Source organism: Galleria mellonella, unplaced genomic scaffold (assembly GCF_026898425.1).
Source record: "Galleria mellonella isolate WM207_F2 unplaced genomic scaffold, CSIRO_AGI_GalMel_v1 utg1267, whole genome shotgun sequence".
Lineage (NCBI taxonomy): Eukaryota > Metazoa > Arthropoda > Insecta > Lepidoptera > Pyralidae > Galleria > Galleria mellonella.
The window spans coordinates 1,773,710-1,792,867 of NW_026441987.1; the positions used below are offsets into that span (position 1 = coordinate 1,773,710).

The 19,158-nt window shown below is 36.1% G+C and overlaps 1 protein-coding gene across 4 annotated transcripts in view; it reads right to left on the reverse strand.

Moving 5' to 3' along the window:
• Positions 1-19,158, reverse strand: part of LOC113519590 (calcium uptake protein 3, mitochondrial) — a 116,631-nt gene that overhangs the window by 23,310 nt on the left and 74,163 nt on the right. For all 4 annotated transcript variants that reach the window (XM_052900948.1, XM_052900952.1, XM_052900961.1 and 1 more), the window contains exons 2-5: positions 3,920-4,058; positions 2,213-2,323; positions 1,495-1,542; positions 866-948 (exon numbers count right to left, since the gene is read on the reverse strand). In XM_052900948.1, coding sequence (XP_052756908.1) covers positions 866-948; positions 1,495-1,542; positions 2,213-2,323; positions 3,920-4,058 — 381 coding nt within the window. The remainder of the gene's footprint in view (positions 1-865; positions 949-1,494; positions 1,543-2,212; positions 2,324-3,919; positions 4,059-19,158) is intronic.

Sequence of the window (19,158 nt, forward strand, 5' to 3'; positions counted from 1 at the left end):
ATACATGTTGTGCTTTATATACAAACCCTATAGACACTTTCTCCTTTCGGGTTCTAAAGGTTGACTGAAAGAAATCCCTTTAAGGAATAAGTCCATGTATGTACATTTTTGTTATTACCTGATATCTACATTAAAAATTAATGTACAAAAGCATATAAATTAATAAATAAATCGTTTTTTAATTTAAATTTGATGGGTATTAAATTTAAATTAATTTTCAATCTTTAATTATTTTTAAATGAATGCATTATATATTTAGATCAGGTTTCTAATGTCAAAAATCTTGAAAAAAAATAGTATTTGCAGCCAACAGTTATCTTGAATTTTCAAGTATTTTTTTTTTAATCAAATGTAATCGCTATATTTTTCGGTATTGCAAGTCATCACTGTAATATTATGGTATCCCTGTTCACACATACACTGACATAATATAAGTCAAGTACGGTCCATGATAGAAACTCACTGATACAAAAATAAAAAAAATTAAGCAAATTTTTTAAGGATGATTGTCTTTTTTTATGCAACTTAGAATGGCAAACAAGCTGACGGTCCACCTGATGGAAAGTGGTAATCGTTGGCTCTAGATATGAGCAGTACCATGGACATAACAGAGTATATTCTTTCACCCATGATACCCCCCATGCGTTGCCATTCCTAAGCACTCAGGTACTCCTCTGTACCCTGTAAATTTACTGCCATATCCACCCTTCAAACCGAAACACAGCCATACAACTTCACAGTAGAAACACCAATGGAACAGAGGTAGCCAAGCAAACGACGTTTGTACAGTCTCCTTCTGGTGTCTCCTATCAAGACATATATGATTTAAGGTTTTAAAAAACAAACAATATATATTAGTACTTACGACTAGAAATTCATTCTTATCCACTCTTTGGTTGCCATCAGTGTCGAACATGTTGAATGCTATTTGAAAACCGGAGGCCGGTTCTGGAAAAATACATTGCCATTTACTGATTTGCTAGCTACCAATATTATTAACTAGCTGTATCCCGTCGCTTTGCCCGCGTAAATGAGTACATAAAGTATCCTGTATGCTAAGTTAAGATGTAACCTAGCCGTGTATCAAATTTCATTTAAATCCGCTCAGTAGTATTCACGTGGTGAATTCTTGTCGAATTCGTCACGACGGGCCAACAGGCTTGCATTCATTCTTCCCTATCATCTATCACTGTCAGTGTTTCCTGTCAACGCCAGGAAACAGGGGGGGGGGGGGAGGAGAGATGTGCTTACCATACTATTTCGTCATAGTCGTAGAATACTGACGGATCTGACAAAGATTACATATAAAGGTCCGTCAGTATTCTTCGACTATGACGATTTGATTAACATAACTTGTTTGAAAACGTTATAAAAATTCTCAAAAAAAAAAAATACACAGTGGAACAGGAGCACAACCATCTTCTTTTTTGAAGTCGGTTAAAATACATTTTATATCTAACCTATATACAGTCTAAAAGAAGTTCAAATACTCACTTGTTAATATAGATAGAAGGAATAAATACTCCGTGTATGAAATTATTCCTGAAACAAAGGTATATATACATAGAGGTAATTACTATTATAAAAATTTTTATAGTACTGTGGTGGCAAACAAGAATACGATTCGCATCTGATGGTTAACAGGGTTACCGTAGCCCATGGACGCCTGTAACACCAGGAATGTCACGCAGGCGTTGCCCAATTCGTTGTTCCCTTCTATTTATTCATCACCATATCAGCCGTTAACTGTCCACTGCTGGACATAGGCCTCAACAATATAGGGAGGGGGGGGGGGGGTCATATAGTCAATAGACAATCAACGCTTGTCAAGATAAAAGATACACTAGTTTTTAAGTTACAACTATTAAAACCGCATACAATGTGATACAGTAGTTTCTGGACGATGTCAGAACAAACATACAGACAGACGTCTGTCTGTCTGTATTTTTGTATTTTTGAAAATTTTGTCTAAAATTTTCAAAAATTATTGTTTTGGCCTCTATTGGTCTTATTAATACCTCTCATATTATTATATTCTTTTAAATATCTTCTATGTATAAATATTCTTTAACTACAATTTTATTATATTAAATAATAAGTAAGACTTAGTTTTGCAACATCATAAATGTTACAGTATACGTTATGTAAGATCCCCATATAAATGCAGTTGGAAAACATAATCATCCTTTCTGGCAGTTGAGTAAATACTGACCTTTATCCCTAAGGTTTCTGAACATCTGCGGTGACCCTTTCTTCAACGCTGGCGTGTGGTCGCGCAGCTGTTCGATCTCCTTGGCCGTGAGGATACGCCTTTTGAGACGAGCTGCAAAAGTTAATAACAAATCTGATATTGCTCAACTTATTTCAAGAAGAAGGAAATTCTCTGTTGTATTTTTATTTATGTTTGTTACCTCATAAGTGCGTCAATTATAAATGCAAATAGGATTTTTTTATTTTAAAGGATATATTATACTTACAGTTTGGTCCTATAGAAATTTTATTAAAATCGATTTAGTAGTTTAGTTTTTAAATTAAAACGACTAGTTTTCTCATAATCGGTGTCGGTTTTTTTTCTGGAATACAATATTAATTATATAATAGTACAACTTGTGACCATACTGTCCTGAATGAACAGGATTTTTTTATGGGTGAAAATGGTATGACCTGCGCTAACGGGATACGCTGGCGGAACACCAATGAAGGGTGATAGATGAGAATGAAAACAGGCCAGTTAGCCCATCATGATGAATTCATCAGGAATTAACCATGATAGTTTCCAGGAAGAACTGCGAGGAGGTCGCCCTGGTTAGGTATATTGCTAGCAATAGGATTCTCAGTCTCCATTATTAATAATCCATTTCCCCCCGAACGAACAGGATTATATGATTCATACTCGCAAATGTATGATATGTCTGCTTACCTCAGGACATAACAACTTTATAATATTAGTATACAGGGGAAAATGGATTGTTAATAATGGAGTAACTAATTTCCCCATAACTAGCAATACACCCTATCGGGTCGACGTCCACGCGGTTCTATTTATCCACCCTGGAAACTATCGTGATCTAGTGTAATTCGTTACGATGGGCTAACGAACCTGCTTTTATTCTCACCTATCACCCCTCACTGGTGCCCTGCCAGCGTATACCTATAGCGCAGGCGGGGTTACCATTTCATTATCATCTATTGTAAAAAAAAATAACTAGTATACATACGTAGTACTTGGGATATATAATACGAAGTAAAATATACTTGTAATAATAGTACATTACTGCAGCGGCCAGCAACTGAGGCATTGATGGATGAACGTGCAAATGTGGGCCGAGGGTAACCGAGGCACACATACGTGAGTCCATCAATGCCTAGTTGTGGCCAAGGTTTGTATAGTACTTTTCTCAAACAATGCGCGGAAATCAAAAACACAATTTTACTTTTTAAGTTCAGTTTTGCCGGCCGCTGCCCGCATGTATCTGGCCAGTACGGCTAGTAAGTTTGATTTATTTCGAAGATTGTCAAAATAATGCTTACATTTCCAAGCATGTTTGAGAAATAAACATTTATTAATGTTTTTGTGACAGAATGAAGGTTTTTTTTCGTTTTTTTCCTTCTACGAGTATACCGACTTGTCTTGACATGTGTGAAATATATTAATTGTATATATGATTTATCATTACCACATTAACCGTTCACTGTTCACTGCTGAAAATTGGCTTTACCCTAATGGAGAGATTTGCCAGTCATTGCCACGCTTGGCAGGTAGGTTGGCAACTACAGTTATTAAGAGGGACGCTGTTGTTCATGGGTCGACCGTTAAGTTCTCTACCGTTAGTCGCCTTTTACGACACCCACGGGAAAGTAAGAGATGGCCTATTCTATAGAAGAAGAATATCAATACGGGTTGAATTGTGGTACTCACGCCTTGGTTCCTGTTCGACGACTGACTCTAGGAAGTCCTGCGGCGTCATGTACAACTGGCCACCGTACTCCACGCTCGCGAACTTGATGAAGCGGCGTTCACGTGACGTCAGTTTCACTGATTTCGACAACTCGTCGGGCTGTGGACAATGGTTTAAATTCTTTAATACATTTCACCATAACCTTTACTCGTGGATCTGGTAGACACCAGGCTTTGTAAAAAAAGTAGTTTGCATGACTGTGTGTGTTTGATATGGTAGTGAATTTACAGGGTACAGAAGAATAACACCTTAGTCTTCAGGAATTGCAACGCATGGGGGCAAACATGAATAAAACAGTATATCATGGGTAAAACATTATACTCTGTTATGTCCATGGTACTGTCATGTTTATAGGCGTTGGTTACCATTTTTCATTAGGTGGGCCGTCAGCTTGTTTGCCATTCTAAATTGCAGCCAAAAAAATGTCTTTTGTGAAACATGAATGTAGAGAAGTCGTCTAAAAATAAAAATAAAATAAAATATATTCAGATTTTGACATGATGATTTCTTGATGATTGCAGTTGGAAGAGTTTGAATATATTTATATGTAAATGTATTGATGGATTGACAGCATATTAGTAACACCTGGTATTGTATTTGAGTTGTATCAGGACATTCATGGACCATATTTCATTCATCATTCGTGGATCATTTCCGTGTTCGCTTATGATGCTGTGATCACAAGCTGTGCTATAAATGGCAGATTATTTGTGGTTTTATTATCAAAAATTTGTGAGTCCATTTCACACTTTTTAATTACTTCTTATAATCATAAAACAAAGTCGCTGTCGCTGTGAGTCCATTTCACACTTTTTAATCACTCCTTATAATTTCCTTATAAAGTACTAGAAGAACAGAAAACCGCAGGAGGTGTTATTTACGTAACATAATATACATCTATAAGTAGTACCGAAATAGAGAACAACAATAATACACTCCATTGTCGGATGCCGAGATCTTCCACCAAAATATGTTATTCTAACACAAATTTTTAAACTTTTCCCTTCCGCGTATCACGTTTCTTGCTTTTAATGGTTACAATTTCACTGTTTCAACGTTATTGTCGTTTCTACAAACAAACACTGTTGTTAATGAAAGGACATTTCATTATGGTATCTTTTTGTGATACCGTCGTGTGGTCCCGGCATAGAATAGGCCACCTGTTTCTTTCCCGTGGGTGTCGTAAGACGACTAAGGGATGGATGACGGATGGAAAGCAGCGCCACTCTTAAAAAATGTACAACGCATAACTGTGGTTGCCAACCCGCCTGTCAGATGTGGCAACTACCGACAAATTCCCACAATAGAGGGAGTCCTATGTTCACAATTTAAAGGATGATTTTTAATTTTATTGTTAAAAATAACAAGATTAAACAATTACTTGGGACGAGCAAGTTATTCTACAGGGATCTTAGTTTAAAATCGGCGCCCATTAAAGCTCGTCTTTGGAACCCTTAACTTAAAACAGATACATCTTTTATCACGCCAATAAATCAGGGTTGTCACCTTCATTGTCCGCTGTTTAATAGCTATTTTGTCACAAATATGGCAGTAAATTACAATGTGGCACCCCTTAAAGGAGTTATAAATCCTTACAAATGAGGTAAATTTTTAGATTGCCCTTTTTCGGTTTCGTTTGAGGTGGTAGTAAAAATAATATATGTTCACGCTCCGGGAGATAGGCAGATATTCATTGATCTACGTGACATTTGTGTTGTTAGGTAACATTGCGTTTTTCCTGGTTTAACAACACACTATAATGTCGGTGTCATGGTGAATGTAAGATATTTATTTTTTATAATTGTCTCTTTCTCTTATGGCGCAGTGGTGGGCATGCTGAATAGAATATAATAGAAATAATTTTTATTCAAATAGACTCGTTTATAAGCTTTTTTAAATCGTCAATTTTTATGATTGTACTAATGGGTTCCGTATGTTGTTATCTTCTGAAAAGAACCCGCCAGAAACTCAACAGTCACTAGAACCAACCAGAGGGAGACTTTGTACAAAAGTTGTTTCTTTGGGCACCTCTGTCCTATTTGTTTCTACCGTGAATCAGTTGTGTTTGCATGGCTGTATTTCGGTTTGAAATGTGGGATATAGCAGTGAATTTACAGGGTACAGAGGAATAAAACCTGAGTTCTTAGGAATGACAATGCATGGGGGGTATCATTAGCGAAACAGTATATTCTGTTATGTCCATGGTACTGCTCATGTCTATAGGCGATGACGTTTCTCACTTTCCATCAGGTGAGCCATTCTAAGTTGCATTAATAAAAATGTTACTCTTTTCAAAATAATTATGTACAAGATAGTTTTTACACTTGTTTTAATTATATGTATTATTAAATGGGAAATAAACAAGCAAACACGCCACGCCCGCCACCTGTCAGGATCTTGTAGCGACAACGACTAGCTTCAAGTCACTTGCATACATCATGAGTGCAAATTATGTGATTATCCAAATACACTACAAGAGTTGGATTGGCATTTACAGTCAGAATAATTAATAAGTTAATAATCAAAATGTTTTTATTTATTATATGGTAATAAATCATAATATAATGTTACATTTTTTTAATGGGTGATGGAATGATGGGATGGAGGCGGGGTTACTCGCCTGCGCTAACGGTATACATTAGCGGGGCATCAGTGAAGGATGATAGGTGAGGATGAAAAAACAGGTCAGTTAGCCCTCGTGATGAATACACTTGGAATTCAACGTATGTTGGCTTCTTTATAACACAGGGAAGACCAGGCGATTGGTGTGTACAAAAAAAGTAATTTAATAAAAATAACTAATCGGTTAGGAAACATGTGAATAAACTAATGAACAGCGAACGAATCAAGAGGCGGGTGCTAGTGTAGATAGAGGAATGTGCTTTCACGCGATTCTACGGTACCGGTGTGACATTAAATCACACGCGCACGTCTATTAACGAGAGGTGTACAGACGGTAGCTGTGGCCGAGCGCTAGCCAGTATCGCAAAAATGCATCAAGCTAGAACGTCCATGAGGGTTCATATTCAAAATTTGTTCACAAATCACAATTCAGATTTTGTCCCACAAAAAAAGAATATCATCATCATAGCAGATGTTAATTATCCACTGCTCGACATAGGCCACCCCCATAGACTGCCATAAGAAACGGTCCTGAGCTGGTACTATCGATTACTGGGGGGGGGGCATTTCCTCCTGGTATTTTCCATTGGGGAGTTTTGCCAGTAGTTGCTACGCTTGGCAGGCGGGTTGGTAATTGCAGTTAGGCTTTGGTAATGTTTTAAGAGGAACGTTGCGTTATTAATTAAATATTGTAATTTTAAAGCATATTTGTCTTTTTTCTCTTAGCGTTTCAACGGCCCAACTGATGGTCATAAAATTTGGTAACCATGTATTATTATATGATGTAGAGGAGGTCAAAAGTCAGGTGGATGAAGTCTCGGGCAAAAGCTAGTATCATAACCAAGATTTTGTAACATGAAAACAAAACAGATTTCAATTTGGACAAAATAATTTAGAATTCATTTAAAGGTAAAATAAAGTTTCATATCACAATATCAGCCGTTAACTGTCCATTGCTGAATATAGGCCTTCCCCATAAAGAGGATTTTGACAGTAGTTGCCACGCTTGACATGTGGGATGGCAAGCGCACTTTGGCACTTTGTTATATGTACTTTGCTGTATGTAAGAATACACATCTCGCGTCCCACTCATGTCCCTTGTCCCATGCTACAAAACAAGTGCGACCTGTCCGCCTTGACGCTTTATAAAACTATTACGTGGCTACTGGCGGGCGTTTAAACGTGTAATATCAGTATTATGTGAGTATAAAATACAAGATGGTTAGGATTTCGTGTGAACTATGTACGTTGCGTGGCGCCAGATTGGAATCGGGCGTAAAACAGTTATGAAAACATTTACAAGTGTCTATATATATATATATATATATATATATATATATATATATATATATATATATATATATATATATACTAGAGGTAAAAAAAACTCCGCGCTGTGAGTGTAAACAGCCTTACGCTTAATATTGTTGTCCACTATTGGACTAAGACTCATTATGGGTGCCCTAACTGGACATATATGCCAATAAGGCATATACTACACAAGATGGGTCTATCTTCGGACACACTGTGCAGACTGTGCGGGGAGAAATCGGAATCCATGGAACACTTGATGTGCAACTGTGATTCGTTGGTAAGTATGCGTATGAGTCTACTGGGAACGGCTTATCCAGAACCAGGGGACTATAGATATCTTAAATCAAGGGATATCGTTAGTGTAACATATAGGATCTATGAAATTATGGTATAAGGCAGGGGGAATTACCATTCCATTAACACCAATTTTTTTTTGATGGGTGAAAATGTTATGGTAACCCCGCCTGCGCTAAAGGGATACGCTGGCGGTGCACCAGTGAAGGGTGATAAATAAGAATGAAAACAGGCCAGTTAGCCCATTATGATGAATTCATCAGGAATTAACCATGACAGTTTCCAGGGAGAACCGCGCCATTACTAACAATCCCTTTCCCCCCTGTTAACGGTTGTTAATGAAGGTATACTGTATCTTGCAACAGACTTTAAATTTTTACTTACATATTATTTTTTATACTTTCTCTTCAGACGTTACCGCGCCCTATCGATCGTTATGATACAGTAATTGTATGTTTATGTCAGTTTTATCACGATATCGTAATTACAGTGTTTAAAGTAAACATAATTTAAGATTTTGCTCCGCAAAAAACCAGCGATTTTAGTCATGATAAAATTAATAAGTAATTGGTCTCAGTAATATGGCAGTAAACCACAACGGACGGATGGAGGTCGGACGGCATAGATACAAAACGACCTAACATTTCAATTTGGGGGAAAAGGATTGTTAGTAATGAATAGGTTAGTTCCCATTGCTATCAATATACCCTGTCAGGTCAACCTCCACGCGATTCCCCCTGAAAACCATCGTGGTTAGTTCAAGTGGAATTCGTCATGATGGGCTAACGGACCTGCTTTCATTGTCACCTATCATCTCTCACCGGTGCTCCACCAGTGTATACCGATAGCGCAGGCGTTACCATTCCATTAACACCAATTTTTTTTTGATGGGTGAAAATGTTATGGTAACCCCGCCTGCGCTAACGGGATACGCTGGCGGTGCACCAGTGAAGGGTGATAGATGAGAATGAAAACAGGCCAGTTAGCCCATCATGATGAATTCATCAGGAATTAACCTTGATAGTTTCCAGGGGGAACCGCGAGGAGGTCGACCTGGTTGGGTATATTGCTAGCAATGGGATTCTCAGTCTCCATTACTAACAATCCCTTTCCCCCTCATTAACACCCATTAAAAAAGAACCTAAATATCGGAAATATAAAAAATATCGGAATATCGACTTTCCGTGCATCAGAATTCATTACTGACTTATCTGATAAACAAGGAGAAATCTTGCAGTTCCGTGGACCTTCATAAGATAAAGACGTACTTACGAACTAGTTTGCCGCTACCGGGATTAAGCTGGGAACCAACAGACGTGAAAATTTCCTGGGACAGTAGGAGTTGGGACAATATTTGTCCGTGTCTACTATATTTAATCCATATTTGGTTATAATCTACAGTAATAAATATACTATATGAGAGATTTTATTTAATAAATAATAATAAATATGTGCCACACTCGCCGATTGACTTCGAGCTTAGGTACCCTGTGCTTTGAAAAACCACGCAACGAACATCTAGGGGCACAACTCAGAATACTAAATTATTTCCTATATATATATATATATATATATATATATATATATATATATATATATATATATATATATATATATATATATATATATATATATATATATATATATTCGTAGAGATGTTATATGGATATAACGCAGATTTAAAATATTAATCATTACATCCTATTTGATCGATTGTGTGTTTATTTCAAGAAATGATTGAACTAATTTTGTAAATCTATAGTCCGTTAAAAATAAATGTAATATTGGCAAAACATATTAGAACTATAACATCATACAATACCCAATATGTACCTACTGCACATACATGAATAGAATAAAACAGAATGCAAACATGATTATGCAAATAAATTTATATTTATCTTCTTAATCTTTAATTGAATTTACTATTTTAATTTATAATTAGGAACATAAATGGAATTATATACATTTGAAGAACGAAAAAAGTCCGAGTTTAGCATAACTTAGTAGACACGAAAATTAAATAAGATATAGATGACACATTGTTGGATAATGTGTATAACATCACATAAGATAAGGTAAGGCACATATTACAGAATACTAGTATTTTTTATACGACAAGGAACAGTGTTACACAGCAAAAGTGACAAATGTCTTATACATATGGTATGATACTCTTTATGTATTCTTAAGGTCTACCTAAATTTACTAGATTTTAATATTTTTCCGTGTGGGACATCGTTACATTTTGTGTCCCATAAGTATATTGTTGCATGCGTTCGTTTGGTCACACCCTAACGTCCCAATGTGAGTTGTGTTTCTCAGTTTTAACATGTTTGATGGATTGTACGTATCGCCCTTTGCCGCTATTAGAAATCATCATTATATGCATAATTCATATTTATTACAAATCTGACTACTTTCAACTTGTTTTATAGGTAAATATCGTTGGTATTACTATATTTTTAATATTAATTTAATGCATTTATGTACGTAATTACTAACAGTACATATTTTCAACTGACTTCAAAAAAGAAGGCTCACAAATCGGTTGAATTTTTTTTATTTGTAAGGATATACGTGGACACGTCACGATAGGGGGGAACGGGTTGTTACTAATGCCCATTGTTAGCAATATACCTTATCAGGTCGACCTCCACGTCCTTCCTGGAAACCATCGTGCTGAATTCCAGGTGTATTCATCACGAAGGGTTTATTGGCTTTACATTCCCATCTAGCATCCCTCACTGGTGTCCCACCAGCGTATACCGTTAGCGCGGGCGGGATTAACGTTCCATTATCATCTATTAAAAATATCACAACTTTAACCTCAACGTTAGCGTATTCTGACAGTGTAGAATTACCATTCCATTTCACTCATTTAAAAACGGACGAAGTCGCCAGCTTTAGTAGTATAACAGCTTTTGTATTTCGTTTTATAGAAAGCCCCCAATGAGACATACAGCTTTATTCAACAACAAACACGACCGAGGTAGCGAGCTACACACGGCCACTAAATCACGCGAGCGGGGCGTCCCATTAACATCACGTGACATGTTCAGCTAATACGATACAAATATTTGTACAATAGTGGTTAAAAACTGTCGCTTCACAATTTATGTGGCGAGCTAGCCGCCATGGGACGGATTTGGTTTCACTAAAACATCGAGTATTGGGGCTTTTTTTTTTAAATTGGTAAACTAACAATATATTTGATACCTAAAATACAGTAAATTTATTAACATAACATAGGCAATGCCTTAAAAGTAATGTTAGTATTTTTAAAAGGGTGTTAAAAAAAATTTTTTTTCTAGAAATATTCCTAAAAACTCTCTTTTCATTTAAGAGTTTCCTCTTGTCGGTGCAACTATTTCATGCATATGCATCTTCCAGCCAACTCTATCCCAGGTTATATCCTTGACCTCCCTATACGACATGACACCTAGTGTTTCTTTTATCTGTCCTATATAAAACTAAAAAAAAAAATTAAAAAAAAAACAGCTTGTACTCTGCTGAGCCATTGGTGCAGAATTGCAGATGCAAGGATTTTTTTATACACATGTTATATCTTTCCTAATTCTGATACGATTCGGCTAATTCCTTCCTAGTTAACAACACTACCAAAATTAGACAAAGTTTAGAAAAAAAAAATTGAATTTCTTTGGAATTGAAATGTTTATAGGCGACGGTCACCACTTTACATCAGGTGGGCCGTCAGCTTGTTTGCCATTCTAAGTTGTATAAAAAAAAACATACAAAAAAAAATAGTTCAATAAATTTCTATACCTCAGTATTGAAATTTTTTTCACTATTCATACCATTGCAGTTAGTGGATGTATGGGAGTTAGTGGATGCATGTGGCTCAGGACCGTTCCTTATGACAATCTATGGGAGAGGCCTATGTTCAGCAGTAGATAGATAAAATCTGAGACGATGATGATGATGATTCATCAGTATGCCGTTTATTAAATGGAACGTAATGTACATTCTAGAATATACAACATTCAACTAACAAAATCAACAGTTCGCTCTAAAATAATACTAATGTTCAGCCCCTGAATGCAGTCCTGAAGATTTAGGATTCCCACAAATCCATCTCGGGAGCGTCGGTCGCGGCGCCTGCGCATGCAGCGATATGTCCATGTAGGAGTACATGATGCGTCCGCGCACACTGAAACTTTAGTGTAATGTTGCGTAATATATTAAGAAATAATTAGTGGAGACAATAACGTTATACAGTTTTAACCGACTTTAAAAACAAGGAGGTTCTCAATTCGTTTGTGTTTTTTTTATGTTTGTTACTTAATAACTCTGTCAATTATAAACCGATTTGGAAAATTCTTTTTTTAATACGAAAGAATATATTTACTAACCTATTTAAATAGAAATTTTATCAAAATCGGCTCAGTAGTTTAGTTTTTAGATCAAAATAACTCATTTTGTTTTTTTTTTTGGATTTTTAGTAGGACACGATTTTTAAAGTTTGTACATATTATTTTCATTTAAATTTTTACTAGCACGATTTTATGGAAACAACTTCGAGAGGGAGCTTGTATATTCGAGTATATCCCCGCCAGTATTGTAATATTTTAAACATAGGTTGTTGGCGGGAGAAACACGAGAGGGACTGTCTGGTAATAACATTATTACATAATAAACACAAAATTTTGCTATAAAATGTAGATAAATAAACGTTTAGTAAGAATTTTAAGCCTGTCTTATTTGTTTGTTCAACTCAAATCCCGCGTAATACTAGGATTTGACTGTGTACGGAATTAAAGGATTTTACGGGAAACTGTGAAGTGAGTAAACAAATATTTGTCAGCTATTGTATGCCAATTTATGTGCTTACTAAATATATCCGGCTGTTTTGTTCGCTTGAATTAGGATAAAGTGAAAAGGAAAATATATTTTAGCTTTATATACTTTAGCTATTATATGGGATTCCAAAACGCTGATTATATATATATATATATATATATATATATATATATATATATATATATATATATATATATATATATATATATATATATACTAACAACTACTGTGGCAACTACTGTACTATTACCTGCAATTTTCGTCGCGTTAAGTCCCGATAATGTATTTAAAATAAACTTTAATAAGTCTATCAGTGTAAATTCATAATCGTATATAAAGTAATCACCTTTTGCGAAGTCGGTTGAAAATAGGCTGAATGACTAGAAAATTGCGTGTAACGTTACCACCTCAGTGATATCACCTAACTACCTATCACGATCTATCACAATCCATCACGGTCCAGTTAAAGCGATGCCGCGACCTGTCATTATAGAGCCGGTACTATTGGCACTTTTCAATCAAGCCTCTTCACGATAAAGTTTCTAATTTGCTTGTAATTAATGGACGGGGACGGTGTTAATGAAATACCCTAGTTTTGTGTGAAGTTTAATCTTCCACAACTACCTGTCACTATGTATCAGTTAACTTATCTAGTTCAACGACAATTTATATTTGATTTTAAAAGATGGATTAGTGAGTTCTTAAAAGAAATTACAATTTGTGATAATGGAGTGTTAATCGTGCCCTGTGTTGTAATATGTGTGTATGAATTAATAATCTAACAGCAATACTCCAGGGGGGAAAGGGCTTGTTAGCAATTTGCCCTATCAGGTCGACCTCCACGTGGTTCCCCCTGGAAACCATGGTGAACAATTCTTATTGAATTCGTCACGATAGGCTAACTGACCTGCTTCATCCTCACCTATCATCCTTTACTGGTGCCCCGCCAGTGTATACTGTTAGCGCGGGTGCGGTTACCATTCCATTATCACTCATTAAAAAAAACAGCAATATTCCAAATTTGTCATTATAGCAATTTAAGAGAGTACTTTTTAACTGGCTAATTGACAAATTGACAAGAGCTTTTATACTATATTAGAATACCTGCAAAATACTTCATAAAACTTAAAAATGTTTTGACATCTAAAATGTGTATGAAATAGTATAGGAGATATTTTGTTTTATATACATGTTTAGGCCTTTACTAATAAAGAATGATGATTTAATGATAAAATAATGGACTGTAAAACTGTTACTCTTTGTCATTATCATCGTCATTTTAGCCATTATCTCTTCGCTGCTGGACAGACCTCCCCCATAGACCGCCATAGGTAACGGTTCTAAGCCACCTGCATTCACTGACTCTCTGCAATTTATTTGAGGTTGTCACTCCATGTAGTAAGGAGTCGTTCTGCACTGTGTTTGCCCGTACAGGGTCGCCACTCAAGAACCTTTCTTTCCCATCACTTGTCGGTTCTTCGAGCTATGTAACCAGCCTATTGTCACTTCAGCTTGCTTATCATTATTCTCTTTGTGGTTAATTGAATGTGACTAAAACAAAATAGAATAAAATTACGCCTACTGTGGAAACCGCATGGAGGTCGACCTGATAGGTTATATTGCTAGCAATGGAGCTTTTAGAATCCCATTACTAACAATCACTTCTCCCCTGGATGAGTGGTAATATTATTATTATGATATTATAATTCTCTGAGGCGCTATTTGTTAGAGAAAAGTGGTTGATTGGCAGAGAACACAGTCCGGTGTTAAGTCCCTCAAATGTAGATAGAATTTTACTGTGCGATAAAGTTAAAATAAATAAATAAAAGTGCATTTAACTCATTTAACGACCAGGAAGTAGACCTGTTATGTAATACAGTTTTTGTAACGATTAGCGATCATTCGTGAAGTGTTCGCGTAAATTCTGTTTCAATGAAGATGTAAATAAAGTAATAATAAATAGATCGACCGACCGTAAGACAGTCTGCCGATGCCCAATAGTAGTACAAACAAATAAATGATCGATTAATCGATTGAAAGTTTCGATTTGTTACTAATCCCATTTAGATATTGTTTATGTGACAATTTCAACAAAATTTGGTTACTTTTTTATTAATATATAAATAAAAATATACAATGACAATTGAACAATTCAAGTGAAAAACAGTAACATAAATACAGATTGAAATATACACATAAAGGTACAAAAAGCGGTCTTGTCGCTAGGGCAATCTCTTACAGACAACTTTTGTTATATGGACAATTAACGGCTAATATAGTAATAATAACACATATACATATACACACACACGCATACATACACACACACATACACACTCACGCACACATAAACGCACACAAACACACACATACCCTTAATTACGACCTGTAAGTATAGTTTTTTAATAGATGACAATGGTGAGCCACCAGTGAGGGATGATAGATGAGCTTGAAAGCAGATCAGTTAGCTAATGGTTTCCAGGTGGAACTGCGTGGAGGTCGACCTGACAGGGCTTGTTTGCAATGGGGGTGATAGTGGTATGGTAACCCCGTCTGCGCTATCGGTATACAATGGCGGGACACCAGTGATAGATGACTAATGAGGATGAAAGCAGGTCAGTTAGCCCATCCTGACGAATTCAACTAGAATTAGCCACGATGGTTTCCAGGGGAAACCACGTGGAGGTCGACCTGACACCCTGTCAGGTTATTTTTAGTAACTATTATTTTTTATTATATTATACTATTATAGGTTATTGCTAGTAATGGGGCTATTTGACCTCCATTACTAACAATCCCTTTTCCCCCGCAATGGGGACATTAGTCCCCATTATTGACAATCCCCCCTCCCCCGACTGTAGTATACACTAGCTACTACCAGCTATTGTTGAGAAAAAAGGATAGAAAATAAATAATAAAAAAAAACTCACTCCGTGTACTGGTTCAACATAGTATAGAGTACATTTAACCATTTATTAGCTTACTGTTATTAGCATTAGCGAGTTTAAATAGTAATGTTTAACATACGGCCCGGTTACACCCAATCATCATCTGGTGTAAATGGTGGTTGCCATTAGGACAACTTGGTCAACAGTGCTGGTAATCTAACGAGCCCGTGATGTATGGTGGCAAATGTGAACGTGTCAGGACGGCGTGAACGTAACGAGTTCCTTGACACGGAATCGTACTGTGATCTAAAATGGCCACTTTTAGTGATTCATACGGGCACGAATACGTTTTTCATATATATGTAATGATTTGTAATTTATGTAAATATTTCTTTTAGATTCTGTTTAGCACTAATACTGCCCACTCATTACGTCCTATGCCACTGTGTTAGGTTGACTGAAAGAAATATCTTTCAGAGATAAATTCGCCTTTGCTAACATTGTCATTAATTTGTTGTTATTACTGTAAGTTTTAGTGCAATAAAGAATACCATGGACATAACAGAGTATACTGTTTCACCCATGATACCCCCATGCGTTGCCATTCCTGAGGACTCAGGTGTTATTCCTCTGTACCCTGTAAATTCACGCCATATCCCACCCTTCAAACCGAAACACAGCCATGCAAACACAACTGCTTCACGGTTGAAACACGAATGGGAGAGAGGTACCCAAGCAAACGACTTTTGTACAAAGTCTCCCTCTCCTTCTATTGTCCTCATATTTTTTCTTAAATATCTCCTATGTACATACTTCGTCTTTACAATTGTACTAGTTACAAATATATATGTTTAGTAATAAAACCCCGCTTTGCATGGTTTTTTTAATTAAATATGGTCCACGTTATTCTCTGATAATGTAGCTTTATATATAAATAGATATTCATAGGGGGAAAGGGATTGTTAGTAATGGGGTCTAACTGACTCATTGTTAGTAATACAACCTATCAGGTCGACCTCTACGCGGTTCTCCTTGGAAACCGTCGTGGTTAATTCTAGTGGAATTCGTCACGATGGGCTAACGATCGCTAAACGATCTACTTCATTTTCACCTGTCATCCTTCACTGGTGCCCCGCCAGTGTATACCGATAACGCAGACAGGGTTACCATTCCATTATCATCCATTAAAAAAAATACTCCCTAATATTTCCTTAATAAGATTACAATACTAAACTATATATAAGTGAAAGAATTTTTAAAATCGGTTAAGTATTTACCAAGTTTATTCATTACAAACAAAAAAACAAATCTTTCCTCTTTGTAATATTTGTTTAGAGAGTTTGGATGTTTACACGTCTGTTACACAATCACGCTTAAACGGCTCAACGGATTTGAATGGTTGGTACACAGATGGTCAATTTTATATATATAGCATTGTAAGCAATATTGCCGTGTAGTCCCAGCATAGAATAGGTCACCCTTTTCTTTCCCGTGGATGTAATAAGAGACGATTAAGGGTGGGCGAGGAATGGACAGCAGCGTCTCTTTTAAAACATCTCCAAAGTCTAACTGTGCTGCCAATCCGCCTGCCAAACGTGGCAACTACTGGTAAAACCAAGGGTGAGGCTTATTTTTTTTTTATACAATATAACCGTAGACTAACTTATGTTCAGCAGTGGACAGTTAAAAGCTGATATGACGGAGCAATAGGGCCTGATTGTATTTCTTGTCAGGTCGACCTCCACGGGGCCTGAATTATCAATCAATTCGTTACTATGGACCAACTGATCAGACTTCATCATCACCAACCAGTGTAAACCGACAATAAGTGGTGTAAATAAATCATTTTTATTAATAAAAAAAAAAACAAACATGGCGACTTTATGAATGAATCAAAACAAAAAAGACTTTTAATTTGACTGTATTCATTTGTACACGTTATTTTCGCAAACTGTAATTAAATTTTAATGAACCTTTTTTAATTAAAAAAAAATTTATATGTTGATCCTATCCCATATTAATTTTCTAAACTAGAAAAATGTTTTTTCTTTTCCATAAAAAAAAAAAGATTTAAAGTGGCTATTTTAGACTGCGTAGGTAATGTGAAACAATTATACTAATCCACTGAAAGGGTAGACAGAGGTGTGTCTTGAACTTAATATAGTTGATTTGTCGATTAAATAATTGACGAGTCCGTTACATGGAGTTAAATAATTTTATCTCATAACGTATGTACGTTTATGGTGATACAGTATTGCGTTGATTTATTAACCAGAGTTTAATGTTTAGTTAAGACTACCTACTAAGTCTTCTGTGACTTTGGCCGTGTAGAAAGTTTAGTTTCTATTCCTATGAATTTTTTTTTGTAGGAGAATAGAATGAACAAAGAAAATACTTATTTATTTATTTATTTTAAAATAATGAGGCATTACCTAGAAACTGGTGTAGTACCTAATCTAAAAGCTCGGGGGGGAGGGGGGAGATATTGTTAGTAATGGAGACTTAAACTAAAAATCTCACAATAAATCTAAGAATACAAATTATTATTGAACTATTTAACTTTTAGTAAGTATTTAGAGCTAAAAGATAAACTTTTAACAATGAAAGTTTATTGCGGCGAAGCACGTACCTACTTCGTTAATTTTTTGTTATGAGGACAATTTTACAAGCGACTTCAGAATACAATTAAGATTTGATTGCAGTCACTACTGCAGGCAAAATTTAATAATGTATATTCTATGGGTTGACGCCAGTTCAGACAATGAGAGATTAATCAAACTCGATATTTAAATTCATTTAAAAAAATAACAAGCTCATTCCACAACACTCAGGTTGTGGAATGAGCTCCCTGCCGAGGTTTTCCCAAGAGACTACAGCATGGGGTTCTTCAAGAGGTTACCCCCCTTTCTTCAGGGTCGGCAACGCACGCGTAATACCTCCGGTATTGCAGGTGTTCATAGGCTACGGTAATCACTTACCATCAGGTGGGCCGTATGCTTGGTTGCCACCTCAGTGGTATAAAAAAAAAATATTACCACCAAAAAACACGCAAGTGAACGCACCGATGAACGACGATTGGACACTGCAAAACAGTATACGGGGGTAGCTGCTCAACTGGTGGGATAAAATCTGAGGGAGCAGAATGACCGGATTTTCACAAGTCGAATTTAGTTTTCTTTGTCTGTGTGTATATATGATTAATAGTCTGTAATGTCACTGGCGCAGTTACTATCCATCGATAACCGTAAGCTCGTTTACCA